This window comes from Mirounga leonina, unplaced genomic scaffold (genome assembly GCF_011800145.1).
Source record: "Mirounga leonina isolate KUSES-001 unplaced genomic scaffold, KU_Mleo_1.0 Mir_173, whole genome shotgun sequence".
NCBI classification, from domain to species: domain Eukaryota; kingdom Metazoa; phylum Chordata; class Mammalia; order Carnivora; family Phocidae; genus Mirounga; species Mirounga leonina.
Window position 1 is genome coordinate 43,057,166 of NW_023270447.1, and position 24,375 is coordinate 43,081,540.

At 37.3% G+C, this 24,375-nt stretch overlaps 2 protein-coding genes across 7 annotated transcripts in view; one reads left to right on the forward strand and one right to left on the reverse strand.

The window, feature by feature from the left end:
* Positions 1-6,768, forward strand: part of ITGB3BP (integrin subunit beta 3 binding protein) — a 58,032-nt gene extending 51,264 nt beyond the window's left edge. Inside the window, exons 8-9 of the mRNA XM_035018374.1 lie at positions 1,214-1,264; positions 5,789-6,768. Of these exons, the coding sequence (XP_034874265.1) occupies positions 1,214-1,263 (50 nt within the window). The 3' untranslated portion in view covers position 1,264; positions 5,789-6,768. The remainder of the gene's footprint in view (positions 1-1,213; positions 1,265-5,788) is intronic.
* Positions 6,769-8,664: 1,896 nt separating this feature from the next.
* Positions 8,665-24,375, reverse strand: part of ALG6 (ALG6 alpha-1,3-glucosyltransferase) — a 65,403-nt gene continuing 49,692 nt past the window's right edge. For all 6 annotated transcript variants that reach the window (XM_035018377.1, XM_035018375.1, XM_035018380.1 and 3 more), the window contains 5 exons: positions 23,602-23,686; positions 20,882-20,952; positions 15,678-15,746; positions 15,352-15,550; positions 8,665-9,866 (listed from right to left, as the gene is read on the reverse strand). In XM_035018377.1, coding sequence (XP_034874268.1) covers positions 9,669-9,866; positions 15,352-15,550; positions 15,678-15,746; positions 20,882-20,952; positions 23,602-23,686 — 622 coding nt within the window. In that variant the 3' untranslated portion in view covers positions 8,665-9,668. The remainder of the gene's footprint in view (positions 9,867-15,351; positions 15,551-15,677; positions 15,747-20,881; positions 20,953-23,601; positions 23,687-24,375) is intronic.

Here is a 24,375-nt window from a genome sequence, read left to right on the forward strand (position 1 = left end):
AAAATACTATAAAAAGACAGTAATGAACAGACTGAAGACTAACCGTTCTTGAGGTGGAGAAAAATTATTCTGGCACATTTAGTAGAAATTGGTTTTATGTCACCTGACAGGTGAATATTTTTTTCCCCGTTTTAACTCTTAGAGTAGTCAGAAAAGCTCCTCAAAAAAGAGTCAGATGAATTTTCTAAGTGGTTTATGTATCAAACACATATCTAGAATAATAAAGCAGATACTTACAGTGTTATATAGCTAATTATATAGTTAAAAGCAGGACTTCCGTAAAAGGTATTAGGTGATTTTTCCTCCAGCTCACACCTCACTCAGGAGGAAAGGAGGCATTTGAAGGTATACTGTTCACACCATGTGACTTCAGCCCTCTGGAGTCTCTCTCTCTGTGAACTCCAGGTCTCTCTCCTGCTTCTCTCTCTCTACCTGGATTGCTCTTTCTCCCATGTCTGTCTAGTAAATTCCTGCTCATTCTTTAAGGGCAGCCTCAGATGTCACATCCTCTGTGAAACTCTCCCCAGCTCACCTAGGTAAAGCTAAATTGCTTCTTCTGGCCTTCTACAACACTGTCTGAATGTTTATAAATGTATTATGTTGTAGTATTGTAGTATATTGTAATTGTCCAGTTACAGGGCTCCTTCTGGGCTCCTCCTTGGCAAACAAACAAGAGCCTAGTATAGAACCTGATAGAAGGTCCACAATGCATGGTCAATGAATGAGTAAAAACAAATGCCACTCTAAGAATTTTTTAAAGGAACTTAAATATTTTCAAATACTTATAAATCACAATCTCCTTACGTGCCTCATCTGTTTAATATTTACTAAATGCCTACTATGAGCCAGGCACTATTCTAGCACTGGGGGTACAGTAATGAACAAGGTAGACATAGTCCTGCCCTCAGGATTGTAGAATATGTCACAAAAGACAAGTATAATAAAGCATAAGCATACATTATAATGATAAGTTTTTTGGCACTTTTTATCCTAAATTCTTAAATGTACATTCTGAAACAGAATTGGGCAAATCAGTAAGATGTTGAAATGAGAATTTATAATTCCAAAGCTATTTATAGTGTAAAATAAAATTTTAGGTTTAGGTTCTTTAATTTCATTTGATTAATCATTTATTCTACATCATATACTGTGAATACTGTGACAACTTACTTTGACTTGTTTTCTGAAAAAAATCTTTTTTTCTTTCTTATAGAATTATATCATCTTGACAGCTATGAATTCCTTAAAGGCATTTTAAACTGAGGTAGGGTTTCACCATTCTAATTAAGGTTAGCCTTGTTAAATTTCACTGTTTTGTTCAGGTGGAAACATTTTATTTATATTCTCAAATTTGGTACTGTCTGTCTATGAATAAAATAGGGAGTGAGCTTTGGAGGTGTTTTTGAAATTATATTTAATCTTTTTATAAATAATAGGATAGTCTGACAAGTTGTATGAGAGGCTGATTGAAAAGAACTGTTGAGCTCATTAGCCTAGCTTTAAAAGTCAAAAAGCCCATATTTTTAGGTGAGTGTATAGAGGGCTCTTGATTTAGCACCTTTATAAATAACTAACTAGGTACTGATAGGTGGGTTATAGTTTCTGTAGGACACATGTAACTGAACAAGATAGAAGGATTCTATGAATTTGGAAATGTGCTGAATTAAGTAAATAATTATATATTAATTAGTGTATCTTTCCTTCAGAACAGTTCCCTGTAGATTCAGCAATATAAGTAAAAATGATAGATTTATAACTAGCTTATTAGAACATACTAGCTAGAAGCAATATGAGTCATAATGTGATATTAGCGTCTAATGTGCCTGTAACTGAAGGTTCGCGTTAAGAACTAGCCTACCCCACACTTAGTGGCATCAGTATTAATTAAGATTCTTAGAAGCTAACCAGATGTTGCCTGCTATGAGGTGTAAATAACTTGCTTTATTTCTAAGAGATTATCTCTTAGAAAAAAATTAAGGCAAAATAAATTCTATACTGAAAATACTTTTCTTTGGAAATGGTATTTCAAACGATTAGTATTAGCTTCCTAACTAATGGTTTTTAAAAATATTTGCAAAGCATCTTATATACAAAATTGCGTCACTTTTCATTCATTAAAATGTTTATTCTGTTGTATGCAGCAAATAATAGTTTATAATAATAGCTCATACTTATTAGGCACTGTCAACATGCCAGGTACTATAGTAAGCACTTCATACAGATTCCATTCAACCTTTTTAACAACTTACATGATATACAGTTATTGTCTTTATTTTATAGGTGAGGAAACTGAGGCACAAAGAGGTTAATAACCTTGTTCTAGAATTACCTCAGAGACAGAGCCAGGATACTAACCTGAGTAGGCTGGTACCAGAGTCTTTGCTTTGCCCACTCACAATAGTAAACTATGAGTGTCAGGTTTCACTGCTGGTCAAAGGTTTTAGATCCTATGCAATAGTAAGGATCTAATATATATACACATACACACGTACTCATTATAGGGTTAAACATTTTGTACAATTTCGGGTCCATAGCAGTCCAACAGACAACTATTAGAGGGCGATCATAAATACATAGTTACAGTTATACATCTGGCTAATAACATACACATTTAGTATATGATGGTCATTCATGAACTTTGGGAAACTCAGAGTACTGAGTATAGCTTTGTGTTCCTGGATTCTAATAAAGATTAGAATATTAAGGGTGTTCTTCTGAGTCTTTAATATGAGTAGTACTTAGAAAAAACTTGCAAGAATGAAGGTTGACCTACCACTCAGCTTCCCTTTTAGTGGGAAGCAGTGGAGAGAAATAACAATGAAATGAAACTGGACTAAACCTTTGAGGCATTTCCCTGGGTTCTTTTGACTGTGTTTTCTTCTTACTTTGGGTGCTTTCCTCATGATCTTACCCATTCCTTGACCCTAGTTCTCACCTTAGTGCAATTTATGGTTTCCAAATCCATTTTTGACCCTCCGTAAACCCACAATATCAGCTGCCATATATTGTCCCCCAGGTACCCTAATTTCATCATTTTCCCCCAAATTTCTTCCTCATTCTACCTTTCTAGGGATTACATTCACCCAGTAATAAGGCTCAAAACCTCAAAATTCTGTCCCTTTTGTGTGCCCACATGTGCAACTGCTGCCAGGCGGTCAGATAACTTCTAAAAATGTTTACCTCTCCCTCCCATGCCCCCGGCACTAGTTTATTCCTTCATGACCTCATCATCCCTACTGTAACCTGCCTTTCTGCCCTTTGGTCCTTCTTTCCTACAGCCTGTCCTGCTACTGGATAGATCATGCTTAAGAAGGAATCACTCTACCATATTCACAGTAAAATCCAAATTTATACTAACATTCTGAACTCTCCCTAATGTGACCACAGCTTACCTGGATAAATCACTTGGTTAACAAAACTATGAGGCTTAGTATAAACATAGCATTTGCACAATGCCAACCTTTTAAAACCCAGTCATCAAGCTAAAGAGACAAGATTTATATTCTATACATGAAACGATAATAATATAAGGCAAGATATGAAGAGCAATACAAGTTCAGAACCCTCTTCTTTCCAGGATTCTGGCAATAGCAAGCACAAAAAAGGATGAGTCCATTTAGGATCAAAGTCTCAACTTGATTAGTGGAGGAACTGATAACCTCTAACATGGCAGGCCCTCTGGCAGAAGCTTAGGGTAACTAATATGGAGTGTGCCTAAGGCAGAAGTGGAATCTCCTCTCTCCCACACTGAGTCTAAATCTTGAACCCTTTGAATCTCAATCTTGAACCTGAGGAGAAAGCTGGATCTTTGAAATAAACCCCATGTCCATGTACCTCTACAATAGAAAAGACCACAGACCTGCCTATGCTTGATTGCAGATGAGATCAACAGAATGGGCTGGTCTCCTTACAACATGAAATTAGGAAGCACAAGGACCCATTGGACTTGAGAGTAGACAGGGAAAGGGTGTTGCGTAAGAAGAGTGACATATAATATTACTAGTAAAATATGGATCGATGTTCTGGACTTTGGCCAGTCACGTTTGTCACTCCTCCATGGGGTAGAGAGAGCAGAAGAGTTGACAGTTCCTTCCTCTTCAGACTAAGGAGTATAAACATTCCTCTCTAAGAACCAAATGAAGAATAAGCAACAGTATAGGAATACACAACAGACATAGATGACCTCAGGATAGAGTTATTAGGTCATTATTTAAGAGTTCATGACATTAAAATAATTCTAGTTATTCCACTCTGCATTATCTCTGACAGAGGACCATCCAGACCCTAGTAATGGAAACTTTGTACTTTACTAGGAAGTTTGAACTTGAGAAATGGGTCATTTTGATGGGCTGTATAAACATACTAGGCAGAGAGAACAACATGAACACAAAAGGCAGAAAAGCAGAATGACTAAACAAGTAGGTTCAACCACATCATTGACAATTATGATCACCAGGCTTAATTGGTTCAGACTTTATTCATTAGGCAGAAGTAGACCAGTGAAGATTATTAGGGAAGCAACAATCCAAAATATGTTTTAGAAAGAATATAATTGCTATATGAATGATAATTCCTGTCAAAATACTGCTCATGAACTGCATCACTGTCTCTAAATTGCTTTTTGTGTTCTGAGACATTCATCTCCAGAACCAGTATGGCAGTGTAGAGATAATATACATGCTACTGTATTCTTGTGTTGTGACATATATCACATTGATCACAGTCTTTATTTTTGCTGGATCCTGAATTTGGTGTCAGAATCTTTCTCAGCACACTTCTAGCAGTCCTGATCAATTGATGAAACTCCTTTGCATGGTCTGGCATTATAACAGAGGACAGGATTTGGATTACATGTCCAGCACCAGCTCTGTTATCTACTTAGCTCTGTGGCCTTAACAAGGAACTTGGTTCCCCTAAACCTTAATTATAAAATGGGACTGATATATTTACCTTGTGGGATTGTACAAAATAAACTTAACTAGCATCTCCCCCATAGTAACTAATATAGTCTTACTTTCCTATATAGTATTGTCATTAGTTCTGATAACTGTGTATCAGTAACCTGTAGGGATATTAAGTGAACACTAGAGTGCTTAAAATCTTCTATAGGAATCCAGACCAGACTCAAATTGGCAAGAGTTGGTGGTTGTCAGGTTGGCAACCTACCTTCTTCTAGGAAAAGAATATATGTGGACTCCCATGAATACGGAAATATAGGAGCCTGCCATGCATTACTTCTTAATAGCTGCCAATGTAAGTATGGAAGGGGATATTTCAGGAGTGAAAGGTCCACGAGCCCTATGGGAAATATGCCATCACTTGCTAATGGCTTCTAAACCAAACGACAAGAACTTCTGCCACCACTAGGAGGCCCCAGAGGGACATGCTCCGAATAGGAATGCCAGTAAATACAGTCTCTTTTTTTGGGGGGCAGCTGTTGGAGGAAACACCTGCTGAAAGGCCCTTAAGGCTTATAGACAAAAGGCGTGTAGATTTTGGTGTTTTCAGCAAGTAGGTCATGTAGGAGTTTTAGAAATCTCTCAGTAGTTCAAGATCGATCATCACATAAAGTGAAGAGTGTGATGTCTGAGTAGCCCTATTGACAATTATTTGTGAAGGTAAATCTTGTTAGAAGACCCAAAAATAAGCAAATGAGAGATTACCAGTATCTAAACTAGGTACCAAATTACATGGTAAATGGGTTGTTTAAATCATTTAAGTAGTGTATAGATGCATGTTAATTTGGAAACTAATTCTTGATTTAATAATCATCTTTTATATCCTGCAGGCATTTAAAAGAAATGCACTTACTGTGAAAACCAACTTCTTCTGCATCTGCCTGATCGTATTTAAAGGAACAGAAGAAATGTTTGTAATTAATCTGCCCAGTAAATACCAGATCATAGCACCAGGCAGGTGCGTGTCTAGATAAAATTTCTTGCAGCTAATTTAAACTTTCTGCACACACCAGTAGATAATCTCAATGTAAATAATACATTTCTTCTTGACCCTTTAAAGTAAGCCAACATGTAGAAGAGGATATTAACTTCTATTCTGTATCACATACACTTCTGTATCCTTTTAGCATTTGTGGATAGATTTAAAGCATTTATGAAGATGGCATTTTGGTAAAATGTTTTAAAACTCAGATTAAATTTAATGGTGAGTGGAATTAGGTACCACTTTCCCATGTAAAGCCCCAAATGCGTATTAGATTCTTTTTAAACTTCTGAAATTTTTCTAGAAGTTTATTGTGTAGCCACTATCTCAGGGATGAGTTTTTATACTCTAGTTATTTCTATGCTTATACAAAAAAACTATATTCAAAGTTTTAAATTTTTCACACCTTTTATAAAATGCATTTTTCAGTACAAATATATTTTTAAATATGAAGTTGTTCTTAAACTGAACTACACAGATTCTACTGAATTTAAAGAAAAGAACTTTTTTATGGGGTATGTGATCACCTGCAAATTACTTTGAAGCATTAATTTAAATTTCTATTTTTCTGTGGTGTTATTTTGTATCATCCTCGTTCTATCACAAAATAAAGGGGAAATGGGAATCACAGGATATGTTATAAATTAATGACATGTTTTTTTTAAAACCTCTGTATTTTTTTTTGACCATCTCTACAGGGGAAAAAATATTGTTCCCTTGGTACTTGCCCTAAGTCTTGACAAAATTTGTATATTACTGTATCATGTAAATAAAAATACTATATGAAAATCTGAAACAAAATTTAACTTAAGTTTGAAAATTACTGATTCTCCATTTAGATAAACTTCAGATTTACCTCTTAAAATGAAAATGAGTTTTTAAAAACTATTAAATGACATCAATTAACTATTAAACCTAATTCCCTTCACAAATGATTTTATTGGTACTATTTAAATAAGATTTTAAAGATAATCTGTCTGCTAAATACTAAGAACACTTTGTGATACAGACCTTATAATAGGACATTACCTAAATATACCAAAAAGGCTAATTCCTTTGTGTTCTAGCATTGAAAACTAACCTTAGGATGTAAGCCAAAGCATATAAAGAAACTTGTATTAGTCAGGAAAAAAAAGGGTTAAGAAATAGATTGGTTGCATATATAATGCAAGTTATGTAAGTATGTGCTTAATGCTATTAAATCAGTTACTATATGTTTGACCTCAATACACTAAGCTTTTGCCTTTCAGAACAGCTGGGTCTGCTAAGAATCATTTCCCAGTTCTCTTCATTGTAGATCAGATGACTCTCGCTTTATCACCCTTGGAGGCCACATGAAGGACAAAGCAGAAAGATCCACACACAAAACTAATGTTTATATGGGGGGGAGGGGGGTATGGCATGGAGGAAGGCGGGGTATGGCATGGAGGAAGGCGGTGGGGGAGGGGGGGATACACTTGGCCCTGATCTTCCAATGAACGTAACAGAAGAGACCAATTGAGACTTGAAACCCCTGTGTTACTCCAACCATTATTTAGTTACATCCTATCCATCTTTTACTCTTTCTATTGAACAGAGAGGCTCCTTTGGCTGCCTTGACTTTTGTAAATGTTTCACTCACTCAGTTGTGGTTTATCATTTGGACAGAATGCTACATCTGGGATTTTTCTCCCCTCCTTAACGCCTCAAGGGAAAATGGCTTCTGTATGCTTTATTTGATACATGAACATGCTCTTCATTTTAAGAAGCAAGCCTAAGTTCATTGGTAACAGAAAACTGTATTTCTCAGAAACAGCCCTTCCCTCTAAAATGAGCTTGAAAATAACTTGGAAGGGTTCATTCCTTGACAGGTATATATTAGTGAAATAACTGAGAAATCTTCAATATTTTTGCATTACCTAAATATCTTTATATTATAACATCCCAATAAGCCTGAGTGTAGCTGAGAGAGGTACTTTGGAATTGCCTGTTTCTGTGATCTTAATTCATCAATGGACATTTTTGGTATTTTGGAACCTAATCCTTCAAAGGTCAAAGTGGACTCTTCTTAAATTGGCTTCTAATGGATATAAGAGATACTTGACTTTTGAGGTAGTTGCTACAGGTCTCCATAAAAGCTACAGTGTTACTCAATATGATTAAATTTCTGAGGAAAACGTGTATTTAGAGGATTTACGTTTAAGATACCTTGAATATGGGTGCATTCTACTTTATTATTTATATAATATACTTTTATTTTTAAATGTTTCTCTGCTCCAGTTATTTAGAAGCTAGGACTTCCTCATCACTGATTTAAATCAGCATCCCGTGTTAAACCCATGTATGCTATTACAAAAAATAAAAAAATAGGACTACACCAGCCAGCCAAGATGCTGACATTTGGGCACAGTGATTACAGATGGTGACCATGGACAGCGATGTTCCTGCTGATTCGGCAATGATTCAAGGCTGCTTTTCTGTGCTGACCTGCCCTTTGAGTCTTTATGCACATTTGCTTTGAGAAAGAAATACTTCCTGATTTTTGCTTTGTCTAAACCGACTTCCTTTATCAGACTTAGAAGCACATACCTTCTTGCGGCCTGTGGCTGTCCATGTCTAGAACCAGATTTTCTTTGTGTATATATGTTCACTGTTTTAAAATATATCACCACTTAGTCAATATACTTTAACAGATGTCTTATGAAAGAAATATATTCATTAAAAACCATAGGTTGATGTGAAAATAATTGTTTTATTCTTAACACAGAGACTAAAGAGAACACATCTTTTTTTTCCCCCTGCCCTCCCAAAAGAACAATCTTTACATAAGAAACTATAACATAGATACGACATTATTTTTGCCAATTGAATGTGATAGTAAACATGAGCTCCTAATATACAATGATATATGTTATTAACAGGGCCAAGTTAACATGAAACATGATACGAATCAATGCTTATGGAAGTGGTAATCTTGAACCACTCAAAAAAGATCAAAAGGATGAAATCTTGTATAAAACCATTTAACTTACACAGAATGATCCTAGAAGTTTAGAACTAGTGAACATGGGAAATTAAAAAAAAAAAAAACACACTTAAATTCAGTAAAATTCACTGTTTAATTGTATTAAAGTAAATTAGCATTTTTAGAAATAAGAACATGGTCTAATCTCTGCCTTTTTATAAAGAAATCAAATTTCCACATGTAATAAGGCATGTTCAAACTTCAAGCACTTTAAATTGCCTTCTCACAGTAATTAAAAAGATCACAAATTTAATCCCTGAGATATAATTTCTAAAGAATGAAATATACACTTACTTGCATTCTAAAATGTAACGAAAACTAAATTTAAATACCAAAATTCATGATTTCCTTTAAAAAGAAGGACTTGATTTTCCCAGTAGGCTCACTGGATTTGCAGATTTCTTTTTAAGACAACAAATTGTAGAGTACATTTCCTGAGTAAACACTGTGGATTAAGGGCATTTTCTCTTATTTTCCCACTTGGATAACTGAATATTAATAAAACTACAGTATGTCTTGGCCACTCTATAGTTAGAAAATAAAAGCCTCCACTGGGCTTGGGTCCCCATATACATTTATTTTGTATATGGACAACAGTGACTTTTCACCATTTTTTCCCTATGTGATTCTCAAAATGATCATTTCATTTATACATAGCAAAAAAGTTAAAAAAAAAAACCTTTAAGCACTGTTAATACTTTCACATTTGTTTGTGGAGACAGAATTAGTTGATTTTCTTCTGATTTCTTCGATTTTTGGAATCCCACATGATTATAATGTTAAAGTATACCAAGAAGAACAGGAAGTTCAAGCAGGATACAAAACAAATCAATACAGAAAATAAGTCCGGTAGTTTCTGAGGAGGTTCCAGTGTGATAGTTATCAGTGTCAGAAGTACCATAGTGATGACTGAGATAAGAAACTATAAGGAGGGGAAAAAACATTACTGAGTAATATAAAAGATAAATTTAAATGTACTGGTAATATTTACTTATAGCTCTAAGTGAGCAGAATTGAAGGTGAAGGGTGGGGGTCCAATCTCTTCTACTGGTGGATCTCAACCTAGGCCACATGTTAGAATCATCTGGGGGTAGGTATAAAAATCTCAATGCCAGGCCACACTTCAGACCAATTAAATCAGAGTTTCTGGGGTAGGCCTCGGGATTTAAAAGCTTTCCACATGATTCCCATGTGTAGCCAAAGCCTAACAACCCCTATCATACTTAATACCACCCAAGTACTAAAGAAAGTTATCTGGAACAGACAATATTGCTAGTTAGGGTTAAATTCAGGGTATGCTCCAGGGTCTTGAGCTAATCTCAGAACTTGTCTATAAAAAAGCCTTCCATGGCAAATAGAAAATTGCATTTCATATTCATGGAACACTTTCAATGAGCTAATGCTGTAGTAAGTCATGGTGGAGCATATGAAAGAAAATGTAATCTGGCCTCAAAGAGTTTTCAATTTGATTAGGGGAATACATGAACTAATTAAATAAAATCACAAGGTCACATTTTATTAAATGCCAAAGTGAGTAGTAAAAATACTTCATTTATTGTAATTGTGTAGCAGTCAGTTTTCTTTAGACTAGTGCGCTGTACAATAGAACTTTCTGCAATGATGGAAATGTTCTATACCTGTGTACATCAAAAGAGTAACTGCTAACTACATGTGGCCATTGAGCATTCAAAACATGCCTATTGTGACTGAGCTGAATTTTTTTTTTTTTTAAAGATTTTATTTATTTATTTGAGACAGAATGAGAGAGAGAGAGCGCACATGAGAGGGGGGAGGGTCAGAGGGAGAAGCAGGCTCCCCGCCGAGCAGGGAGCCCGATGCGGGACTCGATCCTGGGACTTCAGGATCATGACCTGAGCCAAAGGCAGTCGCTTAACCGACTGAGCCACCCAGGCGCCCCTGAGCTGAATTTTTTATTTAATTTTACTAAGTTTAAATTTTTAATGTGTCTAGTGATTACTGTATTGGACAGTTTTTTTTTTTTTAAGATTTACTTATTTATTATTTGAGAGAGAGAGAGAGTGTATGCACAGAGGAGAGGAGGAGGGGAAGATGGAAGACAACCTCAAGCAGACTCCCTCCTGAGCATGGAGCCCCATGCAGGGCTCGATCCCAGGACCCTGTGATCATTACCTGAGCCGAAATCAAGAGTCAGATGCCTAACCAAATGAGCCATCCAGGCGCCCCTTCCGTATTGGACAGTTTAGCTCTAGACTGTGAGCTCCTTTAAGACAAGGACCAGCCAGATCTTAGTCATTTTACCCTGCCATAGCACGTAAGTACACAGAAGCTGCTTAAGTAAATGTAGAAAGCAAGCAGAAATCATAGTGACTTTCATGAAGGATGTGGGACATAAATGGAACCCACAAAGATGTTTTAATGGCTATATTATAACAGGATTTAAAAACCTGAATAGAGTAATGCAGTGCTCATTCCAGATGGAAGCCTGGGAAGGATAATAACCAAAAAAGCTGACAAACAGGTATAAACAGGCCGCAAATATCCTCCAAAGGGAAAATCCCTGTCAACCTTATTGAAAAGTAAAAACTTCTGAAGTGAAATCATCAAATTTAAAGTTTCAAACTTAATGGGCACCTGCATGGCTCAGTCAGTTGTTTCTGACTCTTGGTTTTGGCTCAGGTCATGATCTCAGGGTTGTGAGACCGAGCCTCGAATCAGGCTCTACACTCAGAACAGAGTTTGCTTGAGATTCTTTCCCCCTCCCTCTCCCTTTTCCTCCCCCTCTGCTCCCTCCCCTCTTAAATAAAGAAAATCTTAAAAAGAAGAAAGTTTCAAATAAGAAATATGGGACTGGTTGAAATGTCATGACACTATGATCCTGAATCAGTGTTAAGGGGTATGTTAAAATTCCTCCTACTTTATTATTTTTTTTATTTTAAAGATTTTATTTATTCATTTGAAAGAGAGAGCGAGAGAGAGAGAGAGAGAGCACGAGTGGGGTGAGGGACAGAGGGAGAAGCAGACTCCCTGCTGAGCAGGGAGCCCAATGCAGGGCTTGATCCCAGGACCCTGTGATCATGACCTGAGCCAAAGGTAGACGCTTAACTGACTGAGCCACCCAGGTGCCCTAAAATTCCTCCTGATTTAAACAAACTCCAGCTATTACCCCATTTGTCTGCTTCTGTTTACAGCAAAGTTTCCCAAAGGAGTTGCCTATAACTTACTGCATCCAATTCCCTTTCCATTCATTATTGAATCCAAACCAATTAGATTTTTACCTCAGTTGATCCAATGAAACTATATCTCAATAGCATCTGAAATAGCACATCACTCCCATCTCCTTGAAACACTTCCTTAACTTCCGTAACACTATACTCTTCTGGTTTCTTCCCACCTCAATAGTTAATCCTTCTCAGACAGCTTTGCTGGTTCCTTCTCATGTCCCCTACCTCTATGCATTGTAATATCCCAAGGCTCAGTACTTAGTCGTCTAATATACTCACACCTTTGGTGAGCTCATTCAGTGACATGACTAATTCTCATCTCTATGCCAAAGACTCAAATTATTGTCTCCAGCCTGGACCTCTCGCCCCTAAACTCCAGACTCATTCAAATGCATATGTAATAAGCATCTAAAACTACAAGTACAAGCTATCCTTAATAAGATTAACAGCTGACTTCTCATCAGAAAACACTGAGGCCACAAGGCAGTGGGATGGATGACATTCAAATTGCTGAAAGGAGAAAAAGACAAGAATTCCTTCTCTAGCAAAAATACCCTTCAGGGTGGCTCAGTTGGCTTAGCGACTGCCTTTGACTCAGGTCATGATCCTGGAGTCCTGGGACTGAGTCCCACATCGGGCTCCATGCTCAGCAGGGAGTCTGTCTCTCCCTCTGACCACCACCTCCCCCCCCGCCCCCGTTTATGCACTCTCAAATAAAATCTTTAAAAAAAAAAACACTCTTCAAAATGAAGAAAGAATTAACAAAAACAAAGTCAATACATTTGAAAACACGGAAATGATACAAAGTGTGTTCTCTAAACACATTGGAATTAAATGAAAATACAAAAAGAAATCTGGGAAACCCCAAATAGATGAAGATTTATTTATTTACTTGAGAGAGAGAGCACTTGTGCAGGGTGGGGAGGGGGGTTGGGAACAGAGGGGAGAAGGAGAGAGAGAATCTCAAGCAGATTCCTGGCTGAGCAAGGAGCCCCACACAGGGCTCTACCTCATGACCCATGAGATCATGACAACGAAAATCATGAGTCGGACACTTAACCGACTTAGCCAGGCCCCCCTGGGAAATCACCAAATATTTGGAAACTGAACAAGTTTCTAAGTAATTAATGAACCAAAGAAGAAATCACAATGGAAATGGCCTATATTTTTAACTCAATTAAAAAATGTCAAAATTTGGGGCACCTGGGTGGCTCAGTCGTTAAGCGTCTGCCTTCGGCTCAGGTCATGATCCCAGCATCCTGGGATCGAGCCCCGCATCAGGCTCCCTGCTCTGCGGGAAGCCTGTTTCTCCCTCTCCCACTCCCCCTGCTTGTGTTCCCTCTCTCACTGTGTCTCTGTCAAATAAATAAAATCTTTAAAAAAAAAAAAGTGAAGGAAATCTACATAATAGGAGAAATATTTCCAAATCATGTATCTGGTCAGGGACCTATATCAAGAATGTATAAAGAACTCTTACAACTCAAAAATAAAAAGACAAGCCAATTAAAAATGGGCAACGGATATGAATAGGCATTTCTCCAAAGAAGATAACACAAATGGCCAAAGAGCACATAAAAAGATAAATAAAATCTTAAAAAAAAAAAGCTGATGAACAGATAATGTCCATTACAATGGAATATAGTATGGCAATAAAAAAGAATGAAGTATCGATGCATGCTACAACACAGATGAACCTCAAAAACATTATGCTGAGTGAAAGTAGCCAGTTATAAAAGCCTACATTTTTTTTTTTAAAGTAGGCTCCACGTCCAGCATGGAGTCCAACATGGGGATCAAACCCCCAACCCTGAGATCAAGAACTGAGCTGAGATCAAGAGTCGACGCTCCACTAAACCATCCAGGCGCCCTGACTACATTTTCTATGATTCCATGTTATGGTCTGAATTATGTCCCCACAAAATTCATATGTTGTAGTCCCAACCCCCAACGTGAATGCATTTGGAGACAGAAACTTTAGGAAGGTTAAATTGAGGTAGTAAAGGAGGGGCCCTAATTTGATAGGATTAGTGTTCTTATAAGAAGAGGAAGAGCCACCACAAAACTCTCTACACACCCACACAAAGAAGAGGCCATATGAGGCCACAGCAAGGTTGCCTATAACCCAGAAAGAAAGGCCTCACCAGAGGGGGGCGCCTGGGTGGCTCAGTTGGTTAAGCGACTGCCGTCGGCTCAGGTCATGATCCTGGAGTCCCTGGATCAAGTCCCGCATCGGGCTCCCTGCTCGGCAGGGAGTCTGCTTCTCCCTCTGACCCTCCCCCCTCTCATGTGCTTGCTCTCTCTCATTCTCTCTCTCTCAAATAAATAAATAAAATCTTTAAAAAAAAAAAAGAAAGGCCTCACCAGAAACCTTGATGAGGCACCTTGATTTTTTTTTTTTTCCCAACAGAGAGACAGTGAGGGAACACAAGCAGGGGGAGTGGGAGAGGGAGAAGCAGGCTTCCTGCTGAGCAGGGAACCCGATATGGGACTCGATCACAGGACCCTGGGATCATGACCTGAGCCGAAGGCAGACGCTTAACGACTGAGCCACCCAGGCGCCCAAGGCACCTTGATTTTGGACTTCAAGCCTCCAGAACTCTAAGAAAATATATTTCTGTTACTTAAGCCACCCAGTCTGTGGTATTTTGTTATGGCAAAGCAAACTAATACATTCCATTTTTTGGAATGTCCAGATTGGTAAATATGTAGGTACAAAAAGTATATTACTGGCTGTCCACGGCTGGAGTTTAGGGTGGAATGGGATATGGCTGCTAATGAAAAGAGGGTTCCTTTTTGGGGTGATGGAAATAATCTAAAATTAGATTGTGGTCATGGTTGTACAACTCTATATACATACTTAAAACCACCAAGTTGCACACTTTAAATGGGTGGATTTTATGGGTGAATTTATGTGAATTATATCTCAAAAAAGCTATAAAAGAAAAAGGTATTATTTTTTTTTTTTTTTTTAACAGTGGCATGCTAAGTCCCATCCCTTAAAAACTGAACAACTCATGGCACAGTTAGTTAAGTGTCCAACTCTTGATTTCGGCTCAGGTCATGATCTCAAGGTTGTGAGACTGAGCCCCGCATTGGACTCCTCACTGGGCATAGAGCCTGCTTAAGATTCTCTCTCCCTCTCTCTCCGCCCCTCCCCTCACAGCACTGTCTCTTAAAAAAAAACAAAAAAACTGAACAACTTACCAAATATTGTATAATTCTGGGAAAAAATTTAAAACATGGAAGATATTTCCTAACAGAAATGGAAAAGGACTTCAATTGCAGTTCTTCTTCAGAAGTCTTTTCAAATATTGAAAAAGAAATTGCACAAGCTATAAAAAATGCCATTGTTGTCACAACTGAGGGCATTAGGAGTTCATCCTTCAGTAGAAGAGGTAGCATACTGTTAAGAGAAAACAGGAAAAACATCAAAAAGAATTGCTAATTCAAAACATAATCACTTTGTAAAAAATTTTTAAATGAGTTTATGAGAACTATACTGAAAACATATAAATATTGGTTTGACTCACCTAAATGTTGACACAAGTAAAAACCAAGTAGACATAAAAGGAATTTCACTTAAAACTAAGCAGACTGGTCTAAAATGATAAAGAAAAAATATTTTAATCTTAGGAAACAGAATTTCAATTCTTGTGAAAAATATAAACACATTTTGTCTGTCTGATCTTTGGGGTAGCTAAACAAACAAACAAAAAACAGCCAGTAAGGTCTCCATATGGATCACTGGTTCATTTTTTTAATCAATCCAAACTGAGTGAGTCTAAACATAAAACAAGGTATCAACTCCTCCTAATAAATGAAAAACTGCTTCTTCCAATATTCCATTAATGGAACCTTTTTTTTCTTGTCATACAAGAAAAAAACAGCAGCTTACAGAAAGGATCAGATAAATTCAAACATTCAGAGAAAGAGAGCTTTTTCATGTTTCATCCTACTTGGGAAATAAATTAATTCCCAGTATAGTGGTTTCAAACTTCTTTTTTTATTATCTTCCATGTTACATATTACTAATCTAAGTTAAAAACTAAAATTATAACAGGATCGTCCTCTGCCACGGATGCGAGAACAACAGACACAAAGAATTATAAGAGGAAACAAGTTGATAATGGCAGAAGAAAAGAAAAGCGGAAAAAAAAACAAGTAGAAAGCAGCCAAATGAAAAGAGCAATAGTATAGGAAGAGGAAGTATAATGCCAATAAATGGAACTACTGGCTTTATGACAGAGTTTAGGGTCACAGGTCCCAATTCTGTGACCTCCTTACTAGCACCAATGGTCTCATTACCTTCTGGATTCTACTGTGGCAATGCTCAAGAAGAAAGGGACCTGAGTCCTAGTCCCAGCTCTGCCACTTACTGTATGACCTTGAACAAATGATTAATTTAACCGTCTTTCTTAGGTGTAAATGGAAATAGTAGTAATACCTTGTATTGTTACATAATTGAAAGAACTCTTTTACAAGTATTATCTAATTTTTTAATAAAATAACTTTTTACTAATGATGGTAGTTGTTTAATACTTGTTACCATTATTATTATTATTTTGGGTCTCCTTATTTTAAAAGGTTTGAGCATTCTCCTCCTTTCTTAGAAGGATGACTTCTCCCCATATCAACCAGCATATGCAGTGTAAGGCCTGGGATTACAAACTGATTGAACTACCACACTAAAAGAAAATACTAGAGGACTTTCAATTTCACTACTTGATGCTTTTTAAATCAGAATGTATTTATGTTAAAAACATGCACGTAGTAGGTGCTCAATAAACAGTATTTTCTCTTTCTGGGTCTTAACTCTTTCCCATTTATTCATTCAATAGTCATTTACTAAATACAAGTATTTATTGAAAACTTATGTACAACCACTGCCCTGAAAGGAATACAAAGAGGAATATAACTCAGCCCTTGACCTCAAGGTACTTAGTATTTATATTTAAGCAGCAAAATCCCCTGCATCCTCAACCTCTTCTCTCAAATCTTTTCCTTCACCACCTTGTTGAAAACAAATCCTGGCTCCCTTCCCCTGAGGAAAACGCTGCCCCTCGGCCCTCTCAACCTCACCTGTTTTGTTGTTCTTTCCATAGTCCTGAAACAACTTGACCCAGAGGGAGATAACCCCTTTGCTCTTTATCACTTCTTCCACATCAGTTATCCGCCTCTCCACCCTAATAATCTCCATGTCCTCAGGCTTTATCCCTGTTGGTCCTCATCTTTGTCCTCATCCACCAACAAAAGAGTCACTTCCCTCATTACTCAGTCATTTCAACTCCTTACTCACACACTCTCTACAACCCTACTCATCTTCATTCCTGGCAATTTTTACATAGATGATCTTCCAACACCCTGACTTCTCGTTTGCTGGAACTCCTCTCTTCTAGTGATCTCATTTTCATTCCTACACCCTTCAGTTATACTCAGGACTGTAACCCCTCCATAATCACAACGCAGCAACTGCATCCTGACCACTATCTCCTACCTTTTCAGCACTCCGGAACTTCAACAATCTTTTGATCCCAACAATCATTTGATCCCATCTTCAATCCATTATTCCTACCACCTCTTTCACTTTGCCTCACTCCTTTGGTTGTCTTTTCTTTTCCCTTTTTTTTTTTTTTTAAAGATTTTTATTTATTTGACAGAGAGAGAGATAGCGAGAGCAGGAACACAAGCAGGGGGAGTGGGAGAGGGAGAAGCAGGCTTCCTGCCGAGCAAGGAGCCTGATGTGGGACTTGATCCCAGGACCCAGGGATCATGACCTGAGCCGAAGGCAGACGCTTAACGACTGAGCCACCCAGGTGCCCTTCTTTTCCCTTCTTAACCAGCTTAAATTCTAAGGTCAACCATTAAAATCACTCCCATGCTTTCACTCTCAAGCCCTGTGCAAGCCCATTATCCTCACTAGACAAAACCACAAACCTGGAAAGACCCAACTCTCCACCTGTACTTATTCCAACCATACTGAGCAACTGCTCTTGAAGGAAACACTTCCCCACGCTGTTTTCACTTTAAGGAATTATTTATTTTGAGAGAGAGACAGCGGGGAGGACGGGCAGAGGTAGAGAGAAAATCTCAAGCAGATTCCCTGCTCAACGTGGAGGAGCCCAAGGCAGAGCTCATCTCACAACCCTGAGATCAAGACCTGAGCCAAAAGAGTCCGATGCTTAACCGACTGAGCCATCCAGGTGCCCCTGTTTTCACTTTAGATACATGATCATGATATTCAAGTGTCTACCACTATATATTTCTCTAGTCTGTTCTGTATCTCTTTTGAAAAATAATCCACACCTTCTCATAGTCTCATAATCCCAACAGCTCCAACCTGCTCTTGCCTAATGACCTTGCCTTCTTCTTCATTAAGAAAATTGAAGTAATTAGAAGAACTTTAACAGATGCCACCATCATCACACCTACTCTCTTCCCAGCATCTATACCAATATACCCTGTTGCCTCTTTTTATTAAAGTGAACTACTCATGCATCTGTCCAAAGCCAGTCCTTCCATTCACACTCTGGGTCTGATCCCATCTCCCTTTCCAAGGGGTATCACTCCAACAACCCTTACCTCCCTCCTGTATCATCAGTGTTCCCTCTGTATAGACCATTCCCACACCATTATTTCTCCTATCTTAAAACCTTAAACAACAAGCCTCACTTGACTCTACTTTCTCTACCAATTATTGCTTTTATTTTTCCTCCACTTTTCAGCAAAGCTCACCTAAAGAACTGTTTACCTATCTCACACCATATATAAAAATTAACTCAAAATAGATCAAAGACCTAAACTTCTATAGAGCTAAGTCCATAAACTTCTTAGAAATAACATGAGAGTAAGTCTTTATTACCTTGGATTTAGCAATGGTTTGTTAGACATGACACCAAAAGCCCAAGCAACAAAAAGAAATAATAGATAAATTGAACTTCATCAAAATTAAAAACTTGAAAGTTTTTAAAACCTTAAAAAATGCTCAACATCACTAGGTATTAGGGAAATGCAAATCAGAACCACAATGAAATACCACTTCACACCCCGTAGGATGGGGGGGGGCGGGGAAGGAAAATAACAAGTGCTAGCAAGGATGTAGAAAAACTGGAAACATCATACATTACATTACTGGTGGGAATGCAAAATGGTATAACTGCTGTGGAAAACAGTTTGATGGTTCCTCAATCAGTTAAATACAGAATCCCACTCCTGGGTGTAGACTCAAGAGTACTGAAAACAGGGGTGCCTGGGTGGCTCAGTCGGTTGGGCATCCGCCTTTGGCTCAGGTCATGATCCCGCTGTCCTGGGATCGAGCCCCACCTCAGGCTCCTTGCTCAGCAGAGAGCCTGCTTCTCCCTCTGCCTCTGCTGCTGCTCTGCCTGCTTGTGCTCTCTCTCTCTCTCGAATAAATAAATAAAATCTTTAAATTAAAAAAAAAGAAGAAGAGTACTAAAAACAAATGTTCAAACAAAAACGTATGCAGGAATGTTCATACTGGCACTATTCACAATAACCAAAAGGTGGAAACCCAAATGTTCATCAAATGATGCATGGATGAACAAAATGTAGTATATCCATACAATGCAATATTATTCAGGCATAAAAATGAAGTACTGATACATGCTACAACATGGATGAACCTTGAAAATATTATCTTACATGAAATAGATCAGACATAAAAAGGCAAATATTATATTATTCCAATTATATGAAGTATCCAAAATAGGCAAACTCATAGAGACAGAAAGTAATTTAGTGGTTACAAGAATTGAGGGATGGGAAGAGAATGGGGACTGACCCCTTAAAGGGTACAACATTTCTTTTTGGGGTGATAAAAATGTTCTGGAAGTAGACAGTGGTGATGGTTGCACAGCATTGTGACTACTGGTATATTTTGCCACAATTAAATAAATTTTTAAAAAAAGAATTATCTATAGCTATCTTCAATTTCTCTCTTCTCTCCTCTCATTATTTCTTAAACCTACCTTAATCAGGCTTTGATCCCTGCATCACTCCATCAACATTAGCCTTGTCAAAGTCACCAGTGACTTCCATTTTGCAAGGCAAAGAGTCTGTTCTCAGCCCTCATCTTGAGTGATCACCTCAGGATAAGAGGTGGGATTGATCTAGGGCAGGATTCAAGTATTCCAATGTGTTCTGGGCAAATATTATCTTAATATTGGGATAATATACCCCGACTGTCACCCAATTTCTGTGATAACCAGGAAAAAATTTTAATGCTCTTAAAACAAAGTAGTCTGATTAGGGATTGCCAATAGGGTCTAAACAAAGGTTTTGACAAAAGAAATAGCAAGGAGTCAACATATGAAAGTTGCTAAAGAGGTGAATGAAAAGAACAAAACTATTAAACAGTTGTGGAAATGAATGAAATGAAAAAGGCAAAGATGACAAACAGGCTCCAATCTGAGCAGAAAATCTCTTTGGTTTATTCAATTTTTTTACTAGCATATAAAAAATATGTATGAAGAAACAGAAATAAGTATGTCAGTTATTCTATGAAACTTTTTCAGTTTAAAATATTATATTTATAAAGAAGTAAAATTATAAGAAATCATTCTGGAAAAATATAATTTTATGAATAATCTTATGCAACTACATAATAACATTTGTGTGGTTTTGTTTTACACTTGGGTGATTATATGTAGGTAATAAATTTATGTATATATTATAAACACATAATAATAAATAAATAAAACACAACATTTTTACTTACAATGATACCAAGAGAATGGACTTTTCATGTACTTGGAAAGAAAATAAAAAGAATGACAGTGCACAGCTAACCTTTAAGGAAAAAGGAGGGAGAATGAGATATAACAACTTATAAACTATAACAGTAGTTTAATTATGAATCTAAATAAAAATCATCTGAAGTAAAATTTTAAAGTTTAATGTAGTTTCTATCTAGAAGGAAAATATCTATACAACACTAATGCATAATATTTTATTCAAATTTAGTAAAACATTTCTTGAAAAAACAAGGATTATAAAGCTATATTTAACCATCTAAAACAAGTTCATTCAGACTCAGTTATTAATAAACAAAACAAAGACACAACAATCAGACCTTCATCCCCCCCTTGGAATCTCTGACAATTTAAATTAAAAAGCACTGAGGGCCAGAAGTTAAAATCTAAAACTCGTAAAACAAATCTATTTTAGTGTTTTTAAAAGATACACTTCAATAAAATACATTAAATGTTTTATAAAGTCTTCATTTGCTATTTGGGGTTTAAAATTAAAATTACTTAGATCTATTTTCAGAAGTTTATGATCTGCATATTGGACATCCATCTACACACATCCAGTCCAGAGCAAATCCTATCTATACCACCTTCTAAATACAATATCCACCCACTCTCTCCCTTCCCCTCTGCTGAGGGTGGCAGAGGAGTGGTCTAAGCCACACTCATCTTTCTCCTGGACTACTGCAATAACCTCCTAATTGGTAACAGTCTTGCTTCCTTACAGTCCATTATGTACTCAGCCACCATATCAGATCATGTAAATTTCCCTGTTTAAAATCCTCAAATAGCTTCCCATTAACCCTGAGAATAAAATCCAAACTTCTATCTGGGTCCTGCCTTCCTCTTCCAGTCTATTTCTTACTGTCTCCCTCACATACTTCATACCAGCCACTTCATACCAGTCCCTTTATGTGCTGAACATACCAAATGTGTTCCTGCTTTAAAGAAAAACTTCATTTTATCAAGTCAGAGCACAGATCTTCTTGTGAATGGTTCCTTCTGGCCAGTCATTCAGCTCAAGGCTCAAATGTCACTTCCATAGAAAGGCCTTCCCTTTCAAGCTAAAGTAGTGCACCCTAACCAAAACCCACCAGCACTCCTTTCATACAACACTATTGTCCTCATAGCCCCCATTACTTCCAGATATTTTCTCATTAACAAATCTATTTTGTTTATTGTCCTTCTCCTACCACTAGCATGAAAGGCCCCAATTAAGAGAGCAGGGATATGAGCTGTCATTCACTTACTTACTTCCCAGGTGCCCCAAAACCCTAATTTCTAAAATGTTGTCTCCTTATAAGTCCACTAAGACTTTGCATAAAGTAAATTTTCTTGATATTTTAAAAGATATTTTTAAAATACCATCTTAGGGGCACCTGGGTGGCTCAGTTGGTTAGGCGGCTGCCTTCAGTTCAGGTCATGATCCCAGGGTCCTGGGATCAAGCCCCATGTCCAGCTCCCTGCTCAGCAGAGAGCCTGCTTCTCCTTCTCCCTCTGCCTGCCACTCTGACTACTTGTGCTCTCTCTCTCTGTCAAATAAATAAATAAATAAATCTTTAAAAAAGTAAAATAAAATATCATCTTAGAGACCAAGGCACAAAGAACCAAATTTTAAATACCACAGAAATACAACCAGGGAGGAATTTGTGAACTCACTCAGAGAAACCCAAAGTTGTAGGAAATATAACCAATTCATCCTCAAGTATAACCAAGTCATCTTCCTAAAACAGAGATCTGTCCCCTCTCCTCAAAACTCTTTTTTGGTACATCTGGCACACAAATCAAACTCCAATTTTTTCAACCCAACATTCAAGGTCTTACCCGATTTGATCCTTTTCGACTCTTATCTCCCACTATATCCTTTCCTAACCTCAACATACACACACACACACACACACACATGGCACACAAATTTCATTGTTTAATAGCTATTCCCAGCATTCCCTATCCTTTCCCACCACGGTATCCTCAAGTTCTTCCTCCTGCCTTGAATTCTCTTCTGCTATATAACCTCGTATTCCAAATCTTGCCCAGCTTTCAAAATTTGGTTCCAATCCCACTTACTCTAAGAAGCTGTCTAAAATCTGCCCCAGGGGCGCCTGGGTGGCTCAGTCATTAAGCGTCTACCTTCAGCTTGGGTCATGATCCCAGGGTCCTGTGATTGAGCCCCGCATTGGGCTCCCTGCTCCACGGGAAGCCTGTTTCTCCCTCTCCCACTCCCTCTGCTTGTGTTCCCTTTCTCATTGTGTCTCTCTCTGTCAAATAAATAAAGTCTTAACTAAATAAATATATACGTATGATAAAATCTGCCCCAAAGTAATATCTCCCTTTCCCACACTATCACAGCACTTAATGTATAACTAAAAGAACTTACTACCTTCTGCTTAATAGCATAATTATTTAAACATATGTCTATCCCCACTCTTTTCTTCTCTGTATTCCCTCATTGACTAATACAAAGCAGAAATTAAATAGTTGTTGAATTAAACTTAAAGATTCTGATTATTCAGCCTAGTATACAACACAGCACCAAAGTATGTCATACACTCAATATATGTTCACCAAATATATGAATACCTTATTTTCCAGTCCAGTAAATCCCATACAGAGTAAGAAAATAACTATCTGTATTTTTAAAAGATCAGTTGCAGCAAGAATTAAGTATTTAAAGTAATGAGAAACTTACCAGAGTAAATCTGAATCCTTTGGGAGAGGGCTGAAGTGTTAATTTTATACAAGCAGGAAGCAGGCTCAAAAATGTAAAACAAAAGCTAAAAAAAGAATAAAAAAACATTTGTTTTCTTTGTAGAGGTATGTAATTAAAACAAGGAAATATTTTTTAATATAAGGATCACATTACTTACCAACTTGTTTATTTCAAATTAAAGGTTTATTTATTAAATGTAAATTTAACACCAAATAACATTTAAATAAAACCCATGCATTGAAATATTTACAAACTTTTATACGTGATTATATAATACAGAAAAAAATACTACAGTACTTATGTTATTTACAGAAAAGATACACAAAGATAGATAGCTAAAGTCAATTCTCAAACACTCAAAATAAGAAACACTACCAGGCATAAAGAGACGATATATATTTGTAACACAAATATTCATAAAATTTACTCACAAGAGAACCTCTCACAAAAGTTGACTGATTTTCAGCCCATGGTAAATCAGAAAGAACAAGTTAGAAAGGGAGTGGGCAGCTGCTAGAGCTTCTCCTAGTGATGGCTGATGGGCAGGGAGGAAAAGGAACTCAAGAGCAGAGCCATGTGGAGCCAGTTAGTACCATGGCAAACAGCTTTTGCAAGCCCTAAGGACAAGTATTATAACACAAAACAGTAACTGATTTTCTCACTGTTGGTGGCTTTGTGGTGTGTCAGTGTGGCTCAGCTGAACTATAGTTCCCTGAATTCTCTCTCTAGGAGGCTGCCAGCTACAATGGGCTA